Raw genomic sequence first — 18,955 nt, forward strand, 5'->3', positions numbered from 1 at the left:
CACCGCGTAAGTCATCCAGACAGGACCCTGGCTTAGAAAGAGGAAAACACAGGTGCTCTAGGAAATATAGCCACATATAATACATAAATCTTCTTCCCTGAAATAGAGCAGGTCCTAAGCAGAGCTGACTGGGGGCCACAGCCCACCCCCAGGGTGAAGTGGCTCTGGGACTCTGCCGGTGGAAGTGCTGGAAGAGTGGGGCTTGGAGGAAGCCCTCAGTGTGGTTACCATAGCCAGAGGTGGGCCGAGGCCTTAGAGTGAGTTACCCGAGAGGGCAGCAGTACTGGGCTTTCCCTCACTCAGCCGAGGCTTAATGGAAGAACTGGTTAGCATTTTTTTTTTTTGAGGGTACATCGGGGGAGAGGAGAGGAGAGGAGAGCCTCTCTGTGCCTTGGTTTCCCATTTGTGCATTCAGGGCCTCTGCAGGCCTCACACAGGGAGTCTGAGGGGATAGTGTTTAAGTGAGCACTCGGGCTTCCTCTGAGGAAAAGAAATGACCAAAGTGCAGACTTTTATTACTGCCATTCCTGCTCCTAATGGGAGCAGGAGTCAAAAGGAAAAACAAATTAAAAGGGGCTAATGAGAAAGGAGGAGAGATGAGACAGAGAGTGTGAAGGGCTATGCCGTTGGCATCTCATAAATTCTTATTGAGAATGGCACAGGTATTAAAAAAGTTTCTGGGTAGTCTACAAGAAATGTCAATTATTATCTCTACTACAACTACTTACATATATCTAATGGGAAAAGAGTGGGGTTTAGGTGTCAGAGTGGATGGGAGACAAAGGAGAAGCTACACTAATAAATACAACGAGTGGAAGGTACCTGTCCCATTCCCAAAAGGATTTGTGGGCAATGCTGGCACCCGGTGGCCAGGAGAATCCTCTGACCCCACTCTCCCTCCTCTTCAATCCTGAAGACTCCAAGAACCCAGTTAGGATCCCCTGGCCAGAGGTCTCTGTGACCGCCTCTGGACTCGGGACGTGCAGCAGCTTGGGAGGATTTGAGCCAGTCTCAAAAACTTTTAGCCCCAGAATGAGACCAGTGACCCCAAGCAGGAGGGCTGGGATCTGGAGGGAAGAGAGGAGGTCCAAGGGGACCCTGTGGCTGAGGCCATGGAGAACCAGTGCCAGGGCCCAAGAGACCCATTTGTCCAGTTATCAGAGGTGACCGACATCTTCTGCCACTGCCTTGAGTTCAGAAATTTAAAAAAGCTTGCAGCAAGAAAATGCCAGTGTGCAACTGGGTGACTAAAGACCAAAGAAAAACAGTTAAAAGGGACAGCTTACTTGCTCTCTGTCTCAGGTTTATCTTCTCACCTGAAATCTCTCATAGCCCTAATTAAACACAAACAAAAGTCTCTTCCATAGATAGGCTACTTCTCAGCTTCAGCTGCCTCCTGTGGTGGCTCTGGGGGCTCTGGAGGTGGCATCTCTTCGGGAGTGCTGCTGTCGTCTGGCATCTCATTTGAGTTCAGGTGTTCTGTGGGGGCCTGAGAAGGAAAAGATATGAGATTCAACACAAAGCTGTCCCTCAAAATCCAAATGCAGATAAACGTTAGACACTGAACCCTTCCTCTCAGCCCCCTGACCACACTGATGCTACAGATATGCAGCCACCGACACCAAACTCAGAACCAACATCAGGCTATCGTCTTCTCGGCAGAACACAACTGAAGTTTATTTGAGTTTGATCCTTAACCGTCTGTTGGGGACAGATTTTTCTATTATTATTAATAGTCATAATAATAGGGATCAAATAATTACACAGGTCCTCCCCACTTCAGAACAAGTGTCATAACATACTTATGTAACGAGGCCCGACCCAATGGTCCTCAATCGTGTTTCTGCCCAAACACATAGCTCACTAGAATAGTGATTCTGAACCAAAGAAGGCCAAGTGTCCAAATTTTCAGCTGGTCATATGTGGTTTGAAAATGTCCCCAAGTGATTCTAAAATACCACCGTTCTCCACTTTGAATCAAGAATAACTAACCTAGATTGTTACAATTTGAGTCCAGACTCATTTAAAAAATAATATTAAAAATGACAACAATAATATACAAACATGGGTTGCTGTACTTTAAAAGGAAATTCAAAATTTAGGAAAGGCAAAGTAGAGAACAATTATCTACCTTATAAAAAGCATTCACTTAAACGTATGATTCTATTTTAAAACAAAGTTCAAACTACTAAAAATCTATTAGAACTAATGAACAAGGGCCAAGCACGGTGGCTCATGCCTATAATCCCAGCACTTTGGGAGGCCGAGGAGGGCAGATCACTTGAGGTCAGGAGTTTGAGACCAGCCTGGCCAACATGGTGAAACGCGGTCTCTACTAAAAACACAAAAATTAGCCAGCGTGGTGGTGGGCACCTGTAATCCCAGCTACTTGGGAGGCTGAGGCAGGAGAATCACTTGAACCTAGGAGGTGGAGGTTGCAGTGAGCCAAGATGGTGCCGCCACACTCCAGCCTGGGCAACAGAGTGAAACTCCATCTCATAAAATAAAAACAAAAACGAACTAATGAACAAGCTTGGCAAGGTTTTAGGATATAAGATCCATATATAAAAATCAATTGTATTTCTACACACACCAAGTGAAAAATCCAAAAATGAAATTAGTAAAACAATTTCACTTACAATAACATGAAAAATAATCAAATATTTATGAATAAATGTAACAAAAGTGTAAAACTTATACTCTGAAAACTACAAAATGTTGTTGAAAGAAATCAAATCATACTTAAATATGTGAAAATATAGTCCATGTAAATGGCTCAGAATATTTAATCTTGTTAGGATGGCAATATTTCCCCAAATTGATCTATAGATTCAATGAAATCCCCATCAAAATTCCCGCTGGCTTCTTTTCATAAACGACAAGTTGATCCTAAGATTCATATGGAAATTTAAGGCACTCAGAAGAGCCAAAACAATCATGAAAAAGAAGTATAAAGTTGGAGGACTCACATTTCCTGATTTCAAAACTTACTACAATGCTAAAGTAATCAAGACAGCGTGGTACTAGCATAAGAACAGACATATTGAGCAATACAATAGAACTGAAAGTCCAGAAACGAACACTCACATTTATAGATTTTCAACAAAGGTGCCAAGACAAGTCTATGGGAAAAGAATAGTCTTTTCAACAAATGGTGCAGAGACAATTGGATAGCTACAGGCAAAAGAAAGAATGTGGACCCTCTACCTCACACCATATATAAAAATTAACTCAAAATGGATCAAAAACCTAAATGTGAGAGCTAAAACTATACAACTCTTACAAGAAAACAAGGTCATAAATCTTCGTGACTTTGGATTAGGCAACAGTTTCTCAGATATAACACCAAAAAGTACAAACAACAAAAGAAAAACATAGACAAACAGGACTACATCAAAATTTAAAAATTTTGTGCTCCAAAAGACACTATCAAGAAAATTAAAAGATAACCCACAGAATAGGAGAAAATATTTGCAAATTGTATATCTGGTAAGGGACTTGCATACAGATTACATAAAGAACTCTTACAACTCAATAATAAAAAAGACAAACAATCCAATTAAAAAATAGACAAAAGCTCTGAACAGACACTTCTCCAATGAGCATATAAAAATGGCCAATAAGCACATGAAAAGATATTTGACATCATTAGTCATCAGGGAAATGCAAATCAAAACCACAATGAGATACCACTTCACATTCACTAAGATGGCTAGAATCAAAATGTCAGATAATAAGTGTGGCCGAGGATGTAGAGAAACTGGAACCCTCAGGCACTGTTAGTGGGGGTATAAAATGGTGCAGCCACTTTGGAAAACAGTTCAGCAGTACCTTAAAGGTTAAACATAGAGCTACCATATGACCTAGCTATTTTACTCCCAGGTATATAGCCAAGAGAAATGAAAATATATGGCCATGCAAAAATTGGTACACAAATGTTCATAGCAGCATCACTCATAATAATCAAAGGTGGAAACAATCCAAATGTCCATCAACTGATGAATGGATAAATGAAATGTGGTATATCCATATAATGGAATATCATTTGCCCATATAAAGGAACGAAGTACTGCTACGTAGTACAACATGGACAAACCTCAAAAACATGCTAAGTAAAAGAAGCCAGTCACAAAAGACCACATATTGTATGATTTCATTTACATGAAATACCCAGAAGAGAGAAATCTATACTAAAAGGAAGTAGATTAGTGGTTGCCTAGGGGTGTGGCTGGGGAAGTTGAGAGGAAAGGGAGAGAGACTGCTAATGGGTACAGGGTTTCTTAGGGTAGAAGGGTAACGAAAATGCTCTAAAACTGATTGTTATAAGATTGTACGACTCTGTGAATATTCTAGACCAGTGAATCATACATTTTAAATAGGGATCAGCTGGGCGCAGTGGCTCACGCCTATAATCCTCCACTTTGGGAGGCCGAGGTGGGCAGATCACCTGAGGTCAGAAGTTCGAGACCAGCCTGACCAACATGGAGAAACCCCGTCTCTACTAAAAAATACAAAATTAGCTGGGCGTGGTGGTACATGCCTGTAATCCCAGCTACTCAGGAGGCCGAGGCAGGAGAATCGCTTGAACCCGGGAGGCGGAGGTTGCAGTGAGCTGAGATTGCACTACTGCACTCCAGCCTGGGTGACAGAGCAAGACTCTGTCTCAAAAAAAAAAAAAAAAACAGGGATCTATGGTATGTGAATCATATCTCAATAAAGTTCTTATTAAAAAAAGAAAGCTCAGCTGGGCACGGTGGCTCACGCCTGTAATCCCAACACTTTGGGAGACTGAGGCGGGAGGATCACGAGGTCAGGGGATGGAGACCATCCTGGCCAGGATGGTGAAACCCTGTCTCTACTGAAAATACAAAAATTAGCCAGGCATGGTGGTGGGCACCTGTAATCCCAGCTACTCTGAGGCTGAGGCAGAGAATTGCTTGAACCTGGGAGGTGGAGTTGCAGTGAGCCGAGATCACACCACTGCGCTCCAGCCTAGGCGACAGAGCAAAACTCCATCTCAAAAAAAAAAAGCTCAAATAATGTTTATTTTTAGCAAAGTACTTTATATACTTTAAAGATATACTTTATATATCTTAAATAGGACAGCTGGGAGAGTTTCCACAACTTTTGAGTATTCCAGTTAGGAAGCCCCCTTCTACCAAGGTAACCACATCACTAACTCTAATACAATCCCCTGACCTCTGTCTTTGCCCCTATAGCATTTTATGTTTTCCTCATCAAGGCACTTTTTACAATGTTGAGCAATGGCCTGTTTACTTGTCTCTTGCCCCCACTAGACAATGAGCTCCTTGAGAGCAGGGACGTCGTTTGCCTCATTCATTGGTATATCCCTGGCAGCTAGTACAGTGGCTGGCACAGAGTCACTCAATATACACCAAAGAAATGACTAAATCTTAATCTACATCAAGGACACAAAGATCTGAAGGCAACGTCAGGGCAGGTGTAGAGGCAGGGAAGCTGGGGTGATTAGAATACAATATTGCCTAATTATATTTCCAAGGTGTAAATTAGCCTCCGCCCTCTCTATCATCGACCCAGCCTTAAGTCAGGAACACTTACTGGGCTCTGTGGCAAGAGGCTGCTACTGGTCTCTTGAGTACTGGGAGGTCGACTTCCACTTTCCTCCAGTGGCAAAATACCCCTTCGATCCAGCACGCTGAAGGAGATAAGAGAGTTAACAAAGAACTGGGCATTCACCCTTCCACCCACCCGGCCTACTGAATTTTGCTGCATAGACTGGAAAATATAAACCTGTCCTTTGGCAATCCAGCCTGAACATAGCACATGCCTCTTATCTCCCATTCACTTTTTCTTCCACAAACCAGGAAATGTCACGTTAACCAGGGAACAAACAAATGAAATAAGAATGAAAGATCATCCCTCCAAAACAACCAGCCCATGGTCTATGGTCCATGTAGACATGGTACCAAGTGGCAAGCCCTGGGAAGACCTATTTGACACCAAGAGGCCACACTCAGAAAAACACATCAGACCAGGTAACAGGATCAGGTTGAGCTGCTCATCCCAAGAGTCCCAGGACTTTTGAGTGCCCTGAGCACCTGGGGGGCAAGGGGCCACACAGCACTTCACAGCAGTTCTTCACAATATTGCCATGGCTATAGGGATTCTGGACGCGATTCTTCCCTGTCCATGATCCTTTGATCTGCAAGATAAAAGCCAAGGCTGACATTAAAAATAATGTTAAAATGAACAAATAATAAAATTAAAAACACACACAAAAAAGAAAAATAATAATAATGTTGAAGAAACACATGCAGCATAGGATAATAAAAAAGTTCTGGAAATGGATGGTGGCAATGGTTGCACAACAATGTGACACCACTGAACTGTACATTTAGGATGTGAGGGCGATCTGGCTGCAACATCTGTCACCCCATTGATCGCCAGGGTTGAAAGACATTTAATATAGCACACTTTATATTATGTATATTTTATCACAATAAAAAAGAAATACACAGCCATGAAAAATACTCACAATAGAGTGAAAAAAGCAGATAACTGAATGATATATATTATTTTTATTTAAAAGTACATAATATAAACACATAAATAAACATGGGAAAAAGTCTAGACAAGTCTAGAATATATAAATCATACTACTAACAAAGGTGATGTCTAAGAAGTAAAGTAAGACGAACTTACCTTTTCTTTTTGCTCATCTGTACTTTCTGATTTTCTACAGTGAATGTAGATTAACTGCTAACTTTTTTTTTTTTTTTTGAGACAGAGTCTCATTCTGTTCTCCAGGCTGGAGTGCAGTGGCATGATCTTTGCTCGCTGCAAACTCCACCTCCCGGGTTCAAGTGATTCTCCTGCTTCAGCCTCCCGAGTAGCTGGGACTACAGGTGCACCCTACCACACCCGGCTAATTTTTGCATTTTTAGTAGAGACAGGGTTTTGCCATGTCGGCCAGGCTGGTCTTGAACTCCTAACTTCAGGTGATCCACCCGCCTCAGCCTCCCAAAGTGCTGGGATTACAGGCGTGAGCCACCACACCCAGCCTAATTGGTAACTTTTTATGTAGCAAGGATTCATCCAGTGCAACTGTCCCTCTCCATGCCAAACAGAGGCACCAGCTAGCCTTTAAGGACCTGTGAACAGTTAAAGGCTGTATACCCACCCAACCTTTCAACCTCTTCTTCCTAATGCTCCACAAGCATTCAACTCCAAACAAAGCCCTCTCCTTTCTCTTCCACACATCTGACTTAACAATCTCATACACCACGTTTCTGCCTGCCTCAACCTCCCAGGCCCTGGAGACTCGGTAGTTCTCTAGCAGGTAGCAAGAGGATAGGCTTTGGGAAGAAGAATATGTGGTGAGGAGAAGAGAAAGTTGACTCACGTCTTCATTGGTTGTCTGGTTGAGAGCCACGAGGAAAGTGTGAAATCCAGTCAGTCCCACGACGGACCAGAGTGTAAAGAAGCAAATGAGGACTTCTAGAACAGTGAGGTGTGGTTAAGGAATATTGAAGAACTCAATATCAGGAGACTTGATGCCTCCGCCCATACTCAAGGCACAAGTCACACCATCTTTACCTCCTAGAACGTATATCACAAAAAGCCATGTTTCCATATATAAGAATAGATGAATTCTGAACTTACTGGATAGATCCCTTATGAAAGAATTTCTAGTGTATCTAGGGTATTTAAGAGTGTGCCTATTTACTCATCATTGGCTCTTGGAAGGGGATGTGTTGGAGGGGCCAAAGCTAAACAATGTTGGCCATCATTGCCAATGGAAATTCTGTCAAAAAACAAAATTCATGTAATCCCGGCACTTTGGGAGGCCAAGGTGGGCAGATCACGAGGTCAGCAGTTCAAGAACAGCCTGGCCAACATGGTGAAACCCCCGTCTGTACTAAAAATACAAAAAATTAGCTGGGCGTGGTGGCGGGCACCTGTAGTCCCAGCTACTCGGGAGGCTGAGGCAGGAGAATCCTTTGAACCCGGGAGGCGAGCTGGGGCGACAGTGCAAGACTCTGTCTCAAAAAAAGAAAATTCATAAATGAAGAACTGGTGGGGGGAAAAAAGAGGATGTGATTTATAGAAATCTCATCTGAACCCCCTTTGCAGAAATGCAGTCACTGTCCTGAGCAGGGGGTGAAGGAAAGACCTCCCTTTTAGTCCCGGTCATCTTCCATTCTGGTTGCTACCACTAAGACTATGTTTTTTTTTAATTATTTTAGACCTTGGCACTCTCTGATGTCTGAAAAACCAGATAGTGGGAGAACTGTGGGGAAAAAGCATGCTGGAAAGTAGCTTAAGAAGCCTTCACAGGGACATACTGCCAGGGGAGGATATGTTCCAGGAGTTTCTTTCAACGTCTCCAAGAAGCCAATTTTCAAAGATTCTGTGAAATTGGATGGAGGAGTAGAGAGAAAAATTAGTGACTTCAGTCAAAACTACACACTATCCTAGTGCCTACTCACTTCCTTCCCTCCGTCTCCCGTGTTACACACTGGCAAGAGCTAAGCTCTCACTCGGGCAAGGGTGAAGAGCCTCATCTCCTAGCTGGTAGTCTCATGACTAAAGAGTTCACATTTCCAGTGCAGGACCAGGCCCTGGACTAGACAGGTGGGCAGAAAAGCAGCAGGCTCCCTTCCCTTTTCCCTAGCCCCCAACTATGGACATGTTAGGGGGATATTAACAGATAAAAGAAATCAGAAATACCCAAGAAAAATCCTCTCTCCTCGCCAATACGTGTCCCTCCCTTGTTCAAAATTCAGCTCAGAACTCTTCTCTTTCCACAAAGCTGTCTTAAGACCACTCCCTTAACTCCACATCACATCTGCTCTTAGACTGGTGTGTGTGTGTGTGTGTGTGCGTGTGGGTGTGTTTGTATGTGCACTTGCATACATGTGGGTGTGCTTTCTATCTCTCAAACTAGACCACAAGCTACCAAAAGACATTTCTCAGGCAAAACCCTTTTCTACCCCTTAGCACAAGGCAAGTTTTACAAGGCAGAAGAAGAGAGGATGCTCCGAGACAAAATACATCCCCAACCTTTGGGATTACCTCAGAAATGCCCCAGTACTCTGGATACAGACCAGTAATTATGGTCCCAGTCCCCAGCAGTTGGCCAAAGAGAAGGCCAACACACTGATTAATACTCATTGATGTGCACTGAGGTTTGCAACCCTGCTCAAGAGCAGATAACTGTGCTCATTTCTAACCTGTCCTAAAGTACCTTTCACAATGGTACCACCAGGAAACCCAACCACCCTCTAAGCTGCCCTTAACTCTTCCCCCACCCCGCCCCACTCCAACAACGGACACTGCCCTGTGTACTCACTGAGGGCCACATAGACGATGTTGAAGGCGAAGACATAGATTGTGAGGAGGGAGAGAGAAAGGATGAAGAGGTAGAAGTAGCGGTAGTTCCTCTTTCCAACACAATTCCCCACCCAGGGGCAGTGATGGTCGAAGCGCTCTGTGGGAGAAAGAGAGAGTCCAAAGCCAAAAGCCTCCAGAACAAAAATCAACCCCGCCATCCCCATAATACCTAATTCAAAGACCTCCAGGATCATTGTCTATTTCAGTTGTAAAAAATACAGGGTTGTTTTTTTTTTTTACTTTTTCAAAATGTTTTCATAACCATCTCATTTGATCCTCACAATTTCCCTGGAATTGGGGCAAAAGGAGATCTTTTCCCCACTTTACAGATGAAAAAACAAAGGCATGGAGAGGTTAAGTGATCTGCCTCACTCTGCTCATTAAAAGCAGAGACACTGCTTTTCCAAATAAAATCTTAATCGGTGGGCCTACTAAGTTCAAGAAGAATAAACAGGTCAAAATAGCCAAGGAAAAATGTAAAACTACAATATTTAAAATGGTATGGCATAGCTCAATGGAATGGAAAGAGCCCAGAAACAGATCTTAGAATATATAAGATTTTGTTGTCTAATAAACTCAGCATTACAAAATCAGAGGTAAAAGGAAGTATTATTCCATAAACAATTATGTGACAATTGGCTATTTGGTGCAAAATAAGGATCGATTTTTTTGTCTTCATACTACTTGTCATAGTAAATTCCAGATGAATTAAAGAACTAAATGTAAAAACAAAGTGAATCCATAAAATAACTATAAAGAATAAATGTTTATTTGTCCTCTATATGCAGAAGGACTTTCTAAGCATAAAAGTACTGGAAGAAAACAGATGACAAGGAAAAATAGATTTGACTCCATAAACTTTAAAAAAGTATTTTGTGGTTTTGATTTGCATTTCCTTGGTGATCAGTGATGTGATTATTACACATTGCATGCCTGTATCAAAACTTCTCATGTACACCATAAATATATATACCTACTATATACCAACAAAAAGTTAAAAATTTAAAAAATATTTTGTGTATGTTAAAATTACCATAAAGAAGACTAAAGAAAAAAAAAACCAGTGGCAATCTGTGTAAAGTTGTACCTGACTATATGAAAAGTTCTTAGAAATCAATAGGAAAATACAAATACTTCATCAAGAAAATAATACTCAAAGGTTACTTGAAATTTGCTAAGAGAGTAATCTTAAGTGTCCTCACCACACACACACATGCACACACAATGGTAACTATGTGTGTTGATGAAATTTCATTTGATCGTGGTAAGCATTACAGGCAGATACCAAAATCCACCCATACTCAAGTCATTCAGCAGCCCTGCAGAACCCACGGATAAGAAAAGTTGCCCCTCATGTACACAGGTTTTGCATCTTGTGAATACTGTACATTTGAACCTTGAACAACTCAGGTTAGAACTGCGTGCGTCCACTTGTACATGGATTTGTTTCAATAAATACAGTTGGCCCTCCGTATCAACAGGTTCTGCATCCACAACTAAACCCAGATCAAAAATATGGTATTCACAAAATATGAAACTCCCGGATACGGATACAGAGGGCTGACTTTTCATATCCATGGGTTCCACAGGGCCACTGCAGGACTTGAGAATACATGGGGTTTGGTATTCAAGGGCAATCCCTGAAACCAATCCCCCAAGGATACTTAGGGACGACTGTATTTTGGATCCACACTTGGTTGCAGATGAGGAACACACTGATACTGTATTTACTGGAAAAAAAAAAAAAACCCCTCATTATTAAGTGGGCCCATGCAGTTCAAAACTGCATTGTTCAAGAGTCAACTGTACATAAAACAAAAACAAAAAACAAACAAATGGTATTTCTAGTTCTAGATCCCTGAGGAATCGCCACACTGACTTCCACAATGGTTGATTGAACTAGTTTATAGTCCCACCAACAGTGTAAAAGTGTTCCTATTTCTCCACATCCTCTCCAGCACCTGTTGTTTCCTGACTTTTTAATGATTGCCATTCTAACTGGTGTGAGATGGTATCTCATTGTGTGTCCTTTGTAGGGACATGGATGAAATTGGAAATCATCATTCTCAGTAAACTATCGCAAGAACAAAAAACCAAACACCACATATTCTCACTCATAGGTGGGAACTGAACAATGAGAACACATTGACACAGGAAGGGGAACATCACACTCTGGGGACTGTTGTGGGGTGGGGGGAGGGGGGAGGGATAGCATTGGGAGATATACCTAATGCTAGATGACGAGTTAGTGGGTGCGGCGCACCAGCATGGCACATGTATACATATGTAACTAACCTGCACATTGTGCACATGTACCCTAAAACCTAAAGTATAATAATAATAATTAATTAATTAATTAATTTAAAAAAACAAAAAGGAAATAGGGCAAAAACTAATAAATACCATAAAACCTATATTTAATATTTTTCCTAGCCACCAATAATTCAGTGTAATACTAGTAAAATAATAGCATATTTTATGCCTATCAAAATAAGAATATAAATAATAAAATCCAGTGCTAGTGAGAATAGGGTAAAATGGACACTCTAACATACTGCTTGTGGGAGCATAAAATGAAAGAACCTTTCCAGAAAGCAATTTGGCAGTACGTATCAAGAGCCTTCATAAAGCTTGTACCCCTTTGGCAGAATAAGTCCATTTTCAGCAATTTCTCATAAGAAAATAGAAATGTACACAGAAATTTTAAGTTCAAATTTTTATTTTTATTTATTTATTTATTTTTGAGACACGGTTTCATGCTTGTCACCCAGGCTGGAGTGCAATGGTGCGATCTCGGCTCACTGCAACCTCCGCCTCCCAGGTTCAAGCCTCATCAGCCACCCGAGTAGCTGGGATTACAGGCGTCCGCCACCACGCCCAGCTAATTTTTGTATTTTTAGTAGAGACGGGGTTTTGCCATGTTAGCCAGGCTGGTCTCGAACTCCTGACCTCAGGTGAAATGCCCGGCTCAGCCTCCCAAGGTACTGGGATTACAGGCATGAGCCACTGTGCCCAGCCGAACTTCAAACTTTTTTTTTTTTTTTTTTATACTTTAAGTTTTAGGGTACATGTGCACAATGTGCAGGTTAGTTACATATGTATACATGTGCCACGCTGGTGTGCTGCACCCAGTAACTCGTCATTTAGCATTAGGTATATCTCCTAATGCTATCCCTCCCCCCTCCCCCCACCCCACAACAGTCCCCAGAGTGTGATGTTCCCCTTCCTGTGTCCATGTGTTCTCATTGTTCAATTCCCATCTATGAGTGAGAACATGCAGTGTTTGGTTTTTTGTTCTTGCGATAGTTTACTGAGAATGATGATTTCCAATTTCATCCATGTCCCTACAAAGGACATGAACTCATCCTTTTTTATGGCTGCATAGTATTCCATGGTGTATATGTGCCACATTTTCTTAATCCAGTCTATCATTGTTGGATATTTGGGTTGGTTCCAAGTCTTTGCTATTGTGAATAGTGCCACAGAGGATGTGGAGAAATAGGAACACTTTTACACTGTTGGTGGGACTGTAAACTAGTTCAACCATTGTGGAAGTCAGTGTGGCGATTCCTCAGGGATCTAGAACTAGAAATACCATTTGACCCAGCCATCCCATTACTGGGTATACACCCAAAGGACTATAAATCATGCTGCTATAAAGACACATGCACATGTATGTTTATTGCGGCATTATTCAAACTTTTAAATTAAATTTTGTATTGTTTGGAAGGCCCAGGCAGGGGAATCACGAGGTCAGGAGTTTGAGACCAGCCTGGCCAACATGGTGAAACCCCATCTCTACCAAAAAATGCAAAAATTCATGGGTCGTGGTGGTGCATGCCTGTAATCCCAGCCAATCAGGAGGCTGAGGTGGGGGGATCACTTGAGCTCGGGAGGTGGAGGTTGCAGTGAGCTGAGATCATGCCACTGCACTCCAGCCTGGGTGACAGAGTGAGACCATGTCTTAAAAAAAAAATCTATTATGGTAAAATATACATAACATACAATTTGCCATTTTAACCATTTTAAGTGTGCAATTCAGTGGCATTAATTACATTCATAATGTTGTGGAACCATCACCATTATCTATTTCCAAAACCCTTTCATTACTCCAAACAGAAACTCTGCACCCATTAAGCAGTAACTCTCCATTTTCCCCTTCCCCTATCCCCTAGCAATCTCTAATCTTCTGTCTCTATGAATTTGCCCATTCTAGATATCTCATATAAGTGGAATCACACAATATTTGTCTTTTGTGTCTTTTTTTTTTTTTCACATAGCATGTTTTCAAGGTTCATCCACGTTGTATCAGTACTGTATTCCTTTTTATGACTGGATAATATTCCACCGTATGTACATACCACATTTTGTTTAGCCATTCATCTGTTGATAGACACTTGGGTTGGTTACACCTTTTGGCTACTGTGAATAATGATGCTACGAACACTGGCGTACAAGTAGGTTTTGAGTCCTTGTTGTCAATTCTTGTGGCTATTGTTATGGAATGAACCGTACCCTCACTCCCCAGTTCCATATGTTGAAGCCCTAACCCCCAATGTGGCTGCACTTGGAGGCAGAACCTTTAAGGAGGTAACTAAAGTTAAATGAGGTCATCTGGGTGGGGCCCTAATCCAATGGGACTGGTGTCCTTGTAAGGAGAGGATGAGACACCAGTAGTGTGTGAGCACGGAGAAAAGATCACGTGAGGACACAGCAAGAAGGCAGCCATCTGCAAGCCAGGGGGAGAGGCCTCACCAGAAACCATCCCTTCTCGCACCTCTATCTTGGACTTCCAGCCTCCAGAATTGTGAGAGAAAAATTCCCATTGTTTGAGCCAGCCAGACTGAGGTATTTTGTTATGGTAACCCAAGCAGATTAATATAGGTATACACCCAGGAGTGGAATTGCTGGGTCATGTGGTAATTCTATGTTTAACTTTTTGAGGAACCACCAAACTTTTCCACAGCAGCTGCATGATTTTACATTCTCACCAGAAATGTATGAAGGTTCCAATTGTTCCATATCCTTAAGTTTAATAATTATGATTGCAGTGTTACAACAATGAATAAAATAGAAGAATGAATAATGTCTAACGACAGAAGACTGCCTGAATAAACTTGAATAGAACCATATGATGGATTATGCAGTCATTAAAATAATATATTAAAGAAACATTTATTAAAGATGCAGAAAAATGCTCAGGATAGAATGTTAAATGACAAAAGCAGGATTAAAAACCCTATAATGTTACAGTCCAATTTTGCAGAAACACTAGTAGGAAATATAGCAAAATGGAGAGTGAATTTAGGATTAAGTTTTATTTATACTTTTTGCACTTCCCATATTTTCCACAATGAACATGTGTTATTTTAATGAATAAAAGACTACAAAAGAATAAAATACATCAATTTGGGCCAGGCGCGGTGGCTCATGCCAGTAATCCCAGCACTTTGGGAGGCCGACACGGGTGGATCACAAGGTCAGGAGATAGAGACCATTCTGGCTAACACGGTGAAACCCCGTCTCTACTAAAAATACAAAAAAATTAGCTGGGCGTGGTGGCGGAAGCCTGTAGTCCCAGCTACTCGGGAGGCTGAGGCAGAAGAATGGCGTGAACCTGGGAGGTGGAGCTTGCAGTGAACCGAGATCGCGCCACTGCACTCCAGACTGGAAGAGAGAGACAGCCTCCGTCTCAAAAAACAAAAAAAGAAGAAGAAAATATATCAATTTGAAAGAAAAGTGAGCTGTGTACTGGTCAAAAAATAAGGCTGTAAAAATGGTCTATCTCCTACTGAGGAGGCTACATCTTTTCAGGAAAGGGAAGAAAGGTATAGAGAAGAATGGTTATACAGATATATATTTTTTACAATATTTTAAATCACATCTTTTCTGATAATACAAGTAATACATGCTCATTGTAGAAAACTTGAAAAAAATAAAAACAAAAATGAAGAAATCACAGTAGTGGAGGATGGCATATGAAAAAATGAAGGAAACAAAATCACTCATAATCCCACAACCTATAGATAATAAACTATAAAAATCGTGGCATATTTCCTGTATTTCCTTGCATATTTCTTTACACATCATTAGATTTTTTTTAAATAGGTAACTGACTTCACACTATAAATGTAGCCTATCTCCTGTTTTGTCATTTAGCTTTCTGGTATGAACTCTTTCCATCAGTCTAATGTACGAATGTCCTATTATTTATTTATTTATTTATTTAAAGACAGAGTCTTACTCTGTCGCCCAGGCTGGAGTGCAGTGGCACAATCTCGGTTCAATGCAGCCTCCACCTCATGGGTTTTTGATTCTCATGCCTCAGCCGGGGTCTCAGCTGGGATTACAGGCACATGTCACCACGTCCAGCGAATTTTTGCATGTTTTAGTAGAGACGAGGTTTCACCATGTTGCTCAGGCCGGTCTCAAACTTCTGGCCTCAAGTGATCTGCCCACCTCGGCCTCCCAAAGTGCTGGGATTACAGGAGTGAGCCACTACGCCCGGCTCTATAATTTCTTTGGCTACTCATCTATTGGTAGACAATTAGGTTCTTTTCAACTTTTAACTGTCATAATAATCCTGAGTTAAACATTTCCACCCCGAAATATTTTCCCACATCTCTGATTTCATTGGACAGACTCCCTAGAAAGGGAACCACTGGCATCAAAAGGTATAGATGTTTTAAGGCTTTCAATTAATCTTACTAGGTTGCCTTCCAAAAAGTTTGTTCCAATTTACACTCTTGCTAGTGGAAGAGTAAACATCAGGTTTTCCTTGCTAATTTTCTAGATTTAAAAAAGCATATTGGGCTGGGGGTATTGGCTCACACCTGCAATCACAACACTTTGGGAGGCTGCAGCAGGTGGGTTGATTGAGCCCAGGAGTTTGAGACCAGCCTGGGCAACATGGGCAAAACCCATCTCTACAAAAAATACAAAAAAAAAAAAAAATGGCCAGGCATGGTAGTGCATGCCTGTAGTCTCAGCAACTTGGGAGGCTGAGGTGGGAGGATCACCTGAGCCCAGGAGGTTGAGTCTGCAGTGAGCTGTGATTGTGCCACTGCCCTCCAGCCTGGGAAAAAGAGTGAGATCCTATCTCAAAACAAAAGCATCCTGAAATCATTTCTTTGACTATTAGTCATGATAACTAGCCAATTATATTGTTATGAACTGTTTCTATTTCTCCTGGAATGTCAGTGCTTTTTAAAAAAATTGATTTGTATGAGTTCCTTATAGTTAAGAATGCTAATAAGGAAAGGGAATACTACCTCACATCAGACCTTTCTATTTTACTTAAGTTCTGGGGTACATGTGCAGGACGTGCAGGTTTGTTACATAGGTAAATGTGTGCCATGGTGGTTTGCTGTACCTATCAAGCCATCACCTAGGTATTAAGCCCAGCATGCGTTAGCTATTTTTCCTAATGCTCTCCCTCCCTTCCCCATCCCTCAACATGCCCCGGTGTGTGTTGTTCCCCTCCCTGTGTCCATGTGTTCTCATTGTTCTCAAAAGAAGACATTCATGCAGCCAACAAATATATGAAAAAATGCTCAACATCACTGATCATTAGAGAAATGCAAATCAAAAACCACACTGAGATACCATCTCATGCCAGTCAGAATGGCGATTATTAAAAAGTCAAAAAACAACAGATGCTGGCGAGGTTGCGGAGAAACAGGAACGCTATTGTTGTTGGGATTGTAAATTCGTTCAACCATTGTGGAAGATGTGGCGATTCCTCAAAGATCTAGAACCAGAAATACCATTTTTTTTTTTTTTTTGAGATGGAGTCTTGCTCTGTCACCCAGGCTGGAGTGCAGTGGCACGATCTTGGCTCACTGCAACCTCCGCCTCCCGGGTTCACGCCATTCTCCTGCCTTAGCCTCCCGAGTAGCTGGGACTACAGGCGCCCACCACCATGCCCGGCTAATTTTTTGTATTTTTAGTAGAGACGGGGTTTCACCGTGTTAGCCAGAATGGTCTCGATCTCCTGACCTCGTGATCCGCCCGCCTCGGTCCCCCAAAGTGCTGGGATTAGAGGCGTGAGCCACCGCGCCCAGCCAGACCTTCTTTAAATATCAAGTTTCCTGCTTCATTTAAAATGGGTTTCGACAGCCGGGTGCGGTGGCTCATGCCTGTAATCTCAGCACTTTGGGAGGCCTAGGTGGGTGGATCACAAGGTCAGGAGTTCCAGACCAGCCTGACCAACATGGTGAAACTCCATCTCTACTAAAAATACAAAAATTAGCCGGGCGTGGTGGTGTGCGCCTGTAATACCAGCTACTCAGGAGGATGAGGCAGGAGAATCGCTTGAACCCGGGAGGTGGAGGTTGCAGTGAGCCGAGATCATGCCACTGCACTCCAGCCTGGGCGACACAGTGAGACTCCATCTCAAAAAAATAAATAAATAAAATGGGCTTTGACAATAGATGCTGATGAGGCTGTGGAGAAATAGGAACACTTTTACACTGTTGATGGGACTGTAAATTAGTTCAACCATTGTGGAAGACAGTGTGGCGATTCCTCAAGGATCCAGTACCAGAAATACCATTTGACCCAGCAATCCCATTACTGGGTATATACCCAAAGCATTATAAATCATTCTACCATAAAGACACATGCACACATATGTTTATTGCAGCACTATTTATAATACCAAAGACTTGGAACCAACCCAAATGCTCATCAATGATAGACCGGATAAAGAAAATGTGGCACATATACACCATGGAATACTATGCAGCCATAAAAAAGGATGAGTTCATGTCCTTTGTAGGGACATGGATGAAGCTGGAAGCCATCATTCTCAGCAAACTAACACAGGAACAGAAAACCAAACACCGCATGTTCTCACTCATAAGTGGGAGTCGAACAATGAGAACACATGGACACAGGGAGGGGAACAACACATACTGGGGTCTGTCGGGGGGTGGGGTGAGGAGGGAGGGCATTAGGACAAATACCTAATGCATGCAGGGCTTAAAACCTAGATGACAGGTTGATAGGTGCAGCAAACCACCATGGCACATGTATACCTATGTAACAAACCTGCACATTCTGCACATGTATCCCAGAACTTAAAGTAAAATAAATAATAATAATAATAATAAAATGGGTTTTGATTTATAAAAATCTTATCTACATATAGTAGTTTTTTAGTATACATGCTGCCGAAGAGAGCACCATATAGCTTTTACCATATAAAGCAATATATATCTCCCAACCTTTGCCTAAAGAAATGGCTAGTAAGAGGAAAGCAACGCCCTCAGGATGCCACATGGTATACAGAAAAAAACATTATCCAATGATGGGAACTCAAGAAAAAGTAATTTTAAAAAGAACGTTAGAAGTATGCCTAGTGATTATATAAGCAATTTCACATATAGGCCTATCAACAGGAATCTTTATGGCCCATTTCTTGTTTTGGCCAGGGTTTAGCACACAGTAGGCAGTGATTACAACAAAGCCACATATATGTGGATGGAAGCACAGACCACTGTATTAGACACACATATACCTGACCCTCTTGCAGCAGCAGCAGAGAGAAGAAATAAGCAGTTTGGAATCAGACCTGCTC

The 18,955-nt window shown here is 41.9% G+C and overlaps 1 protein-coding gene across 1 annotated transcript in view; it reads right to left on the bottom strand.

Annotated features, from left to right (window-relative positions):
* Nucleotides 1–332: 332 nt before the first annotated feature.
* Nucleotides 333–18,955, bottom strand: part of ZDHHC9 (zinc finger DHHC-type palmitoyltransferase 9) — a gene marked incomplete at its 5' end in the record, with an annotated part of 39,418 nt that continues 20,795 nt past the window's right edge. Inside the window, 6 exon segments of the mRNA NM_001133280.1 lie at nucleotides 333–1,489; nucleotides 5,581–5,677; nucleotides 6,081–6,184; nucleotides 7,385–7,487; nucleotides 8,344–8,392; nucleotides 9,335–9,472. Coding sequence (NP_001126752.1) covers nucleotides 1,373–1,489; nucleotides 5,581–5,677; nucleotides 6,081–6,184; nucleotides 7,385–7,487; nucleotides 8,344–8,392; nucleotides 9,335–9,472 — 608 coding nt within the window. The 3' untranslated portion in view covers nucleotides 333–1,372.

Source organism: Pongo abelii, chromosome X (genome assembly GCF_028885655.2).
Source record: "Pongo abelii isolate AG06213 chromosome X, NHGRI_mPonAbe1-v2.0_pri, whole genome shotgun sequence".
Classification (NCBI taxonomy): Eukaryota; Metazoa; Chordata; class Mammalia; order Primates; family Hominidae; genus Pongo; species Pongo abelii.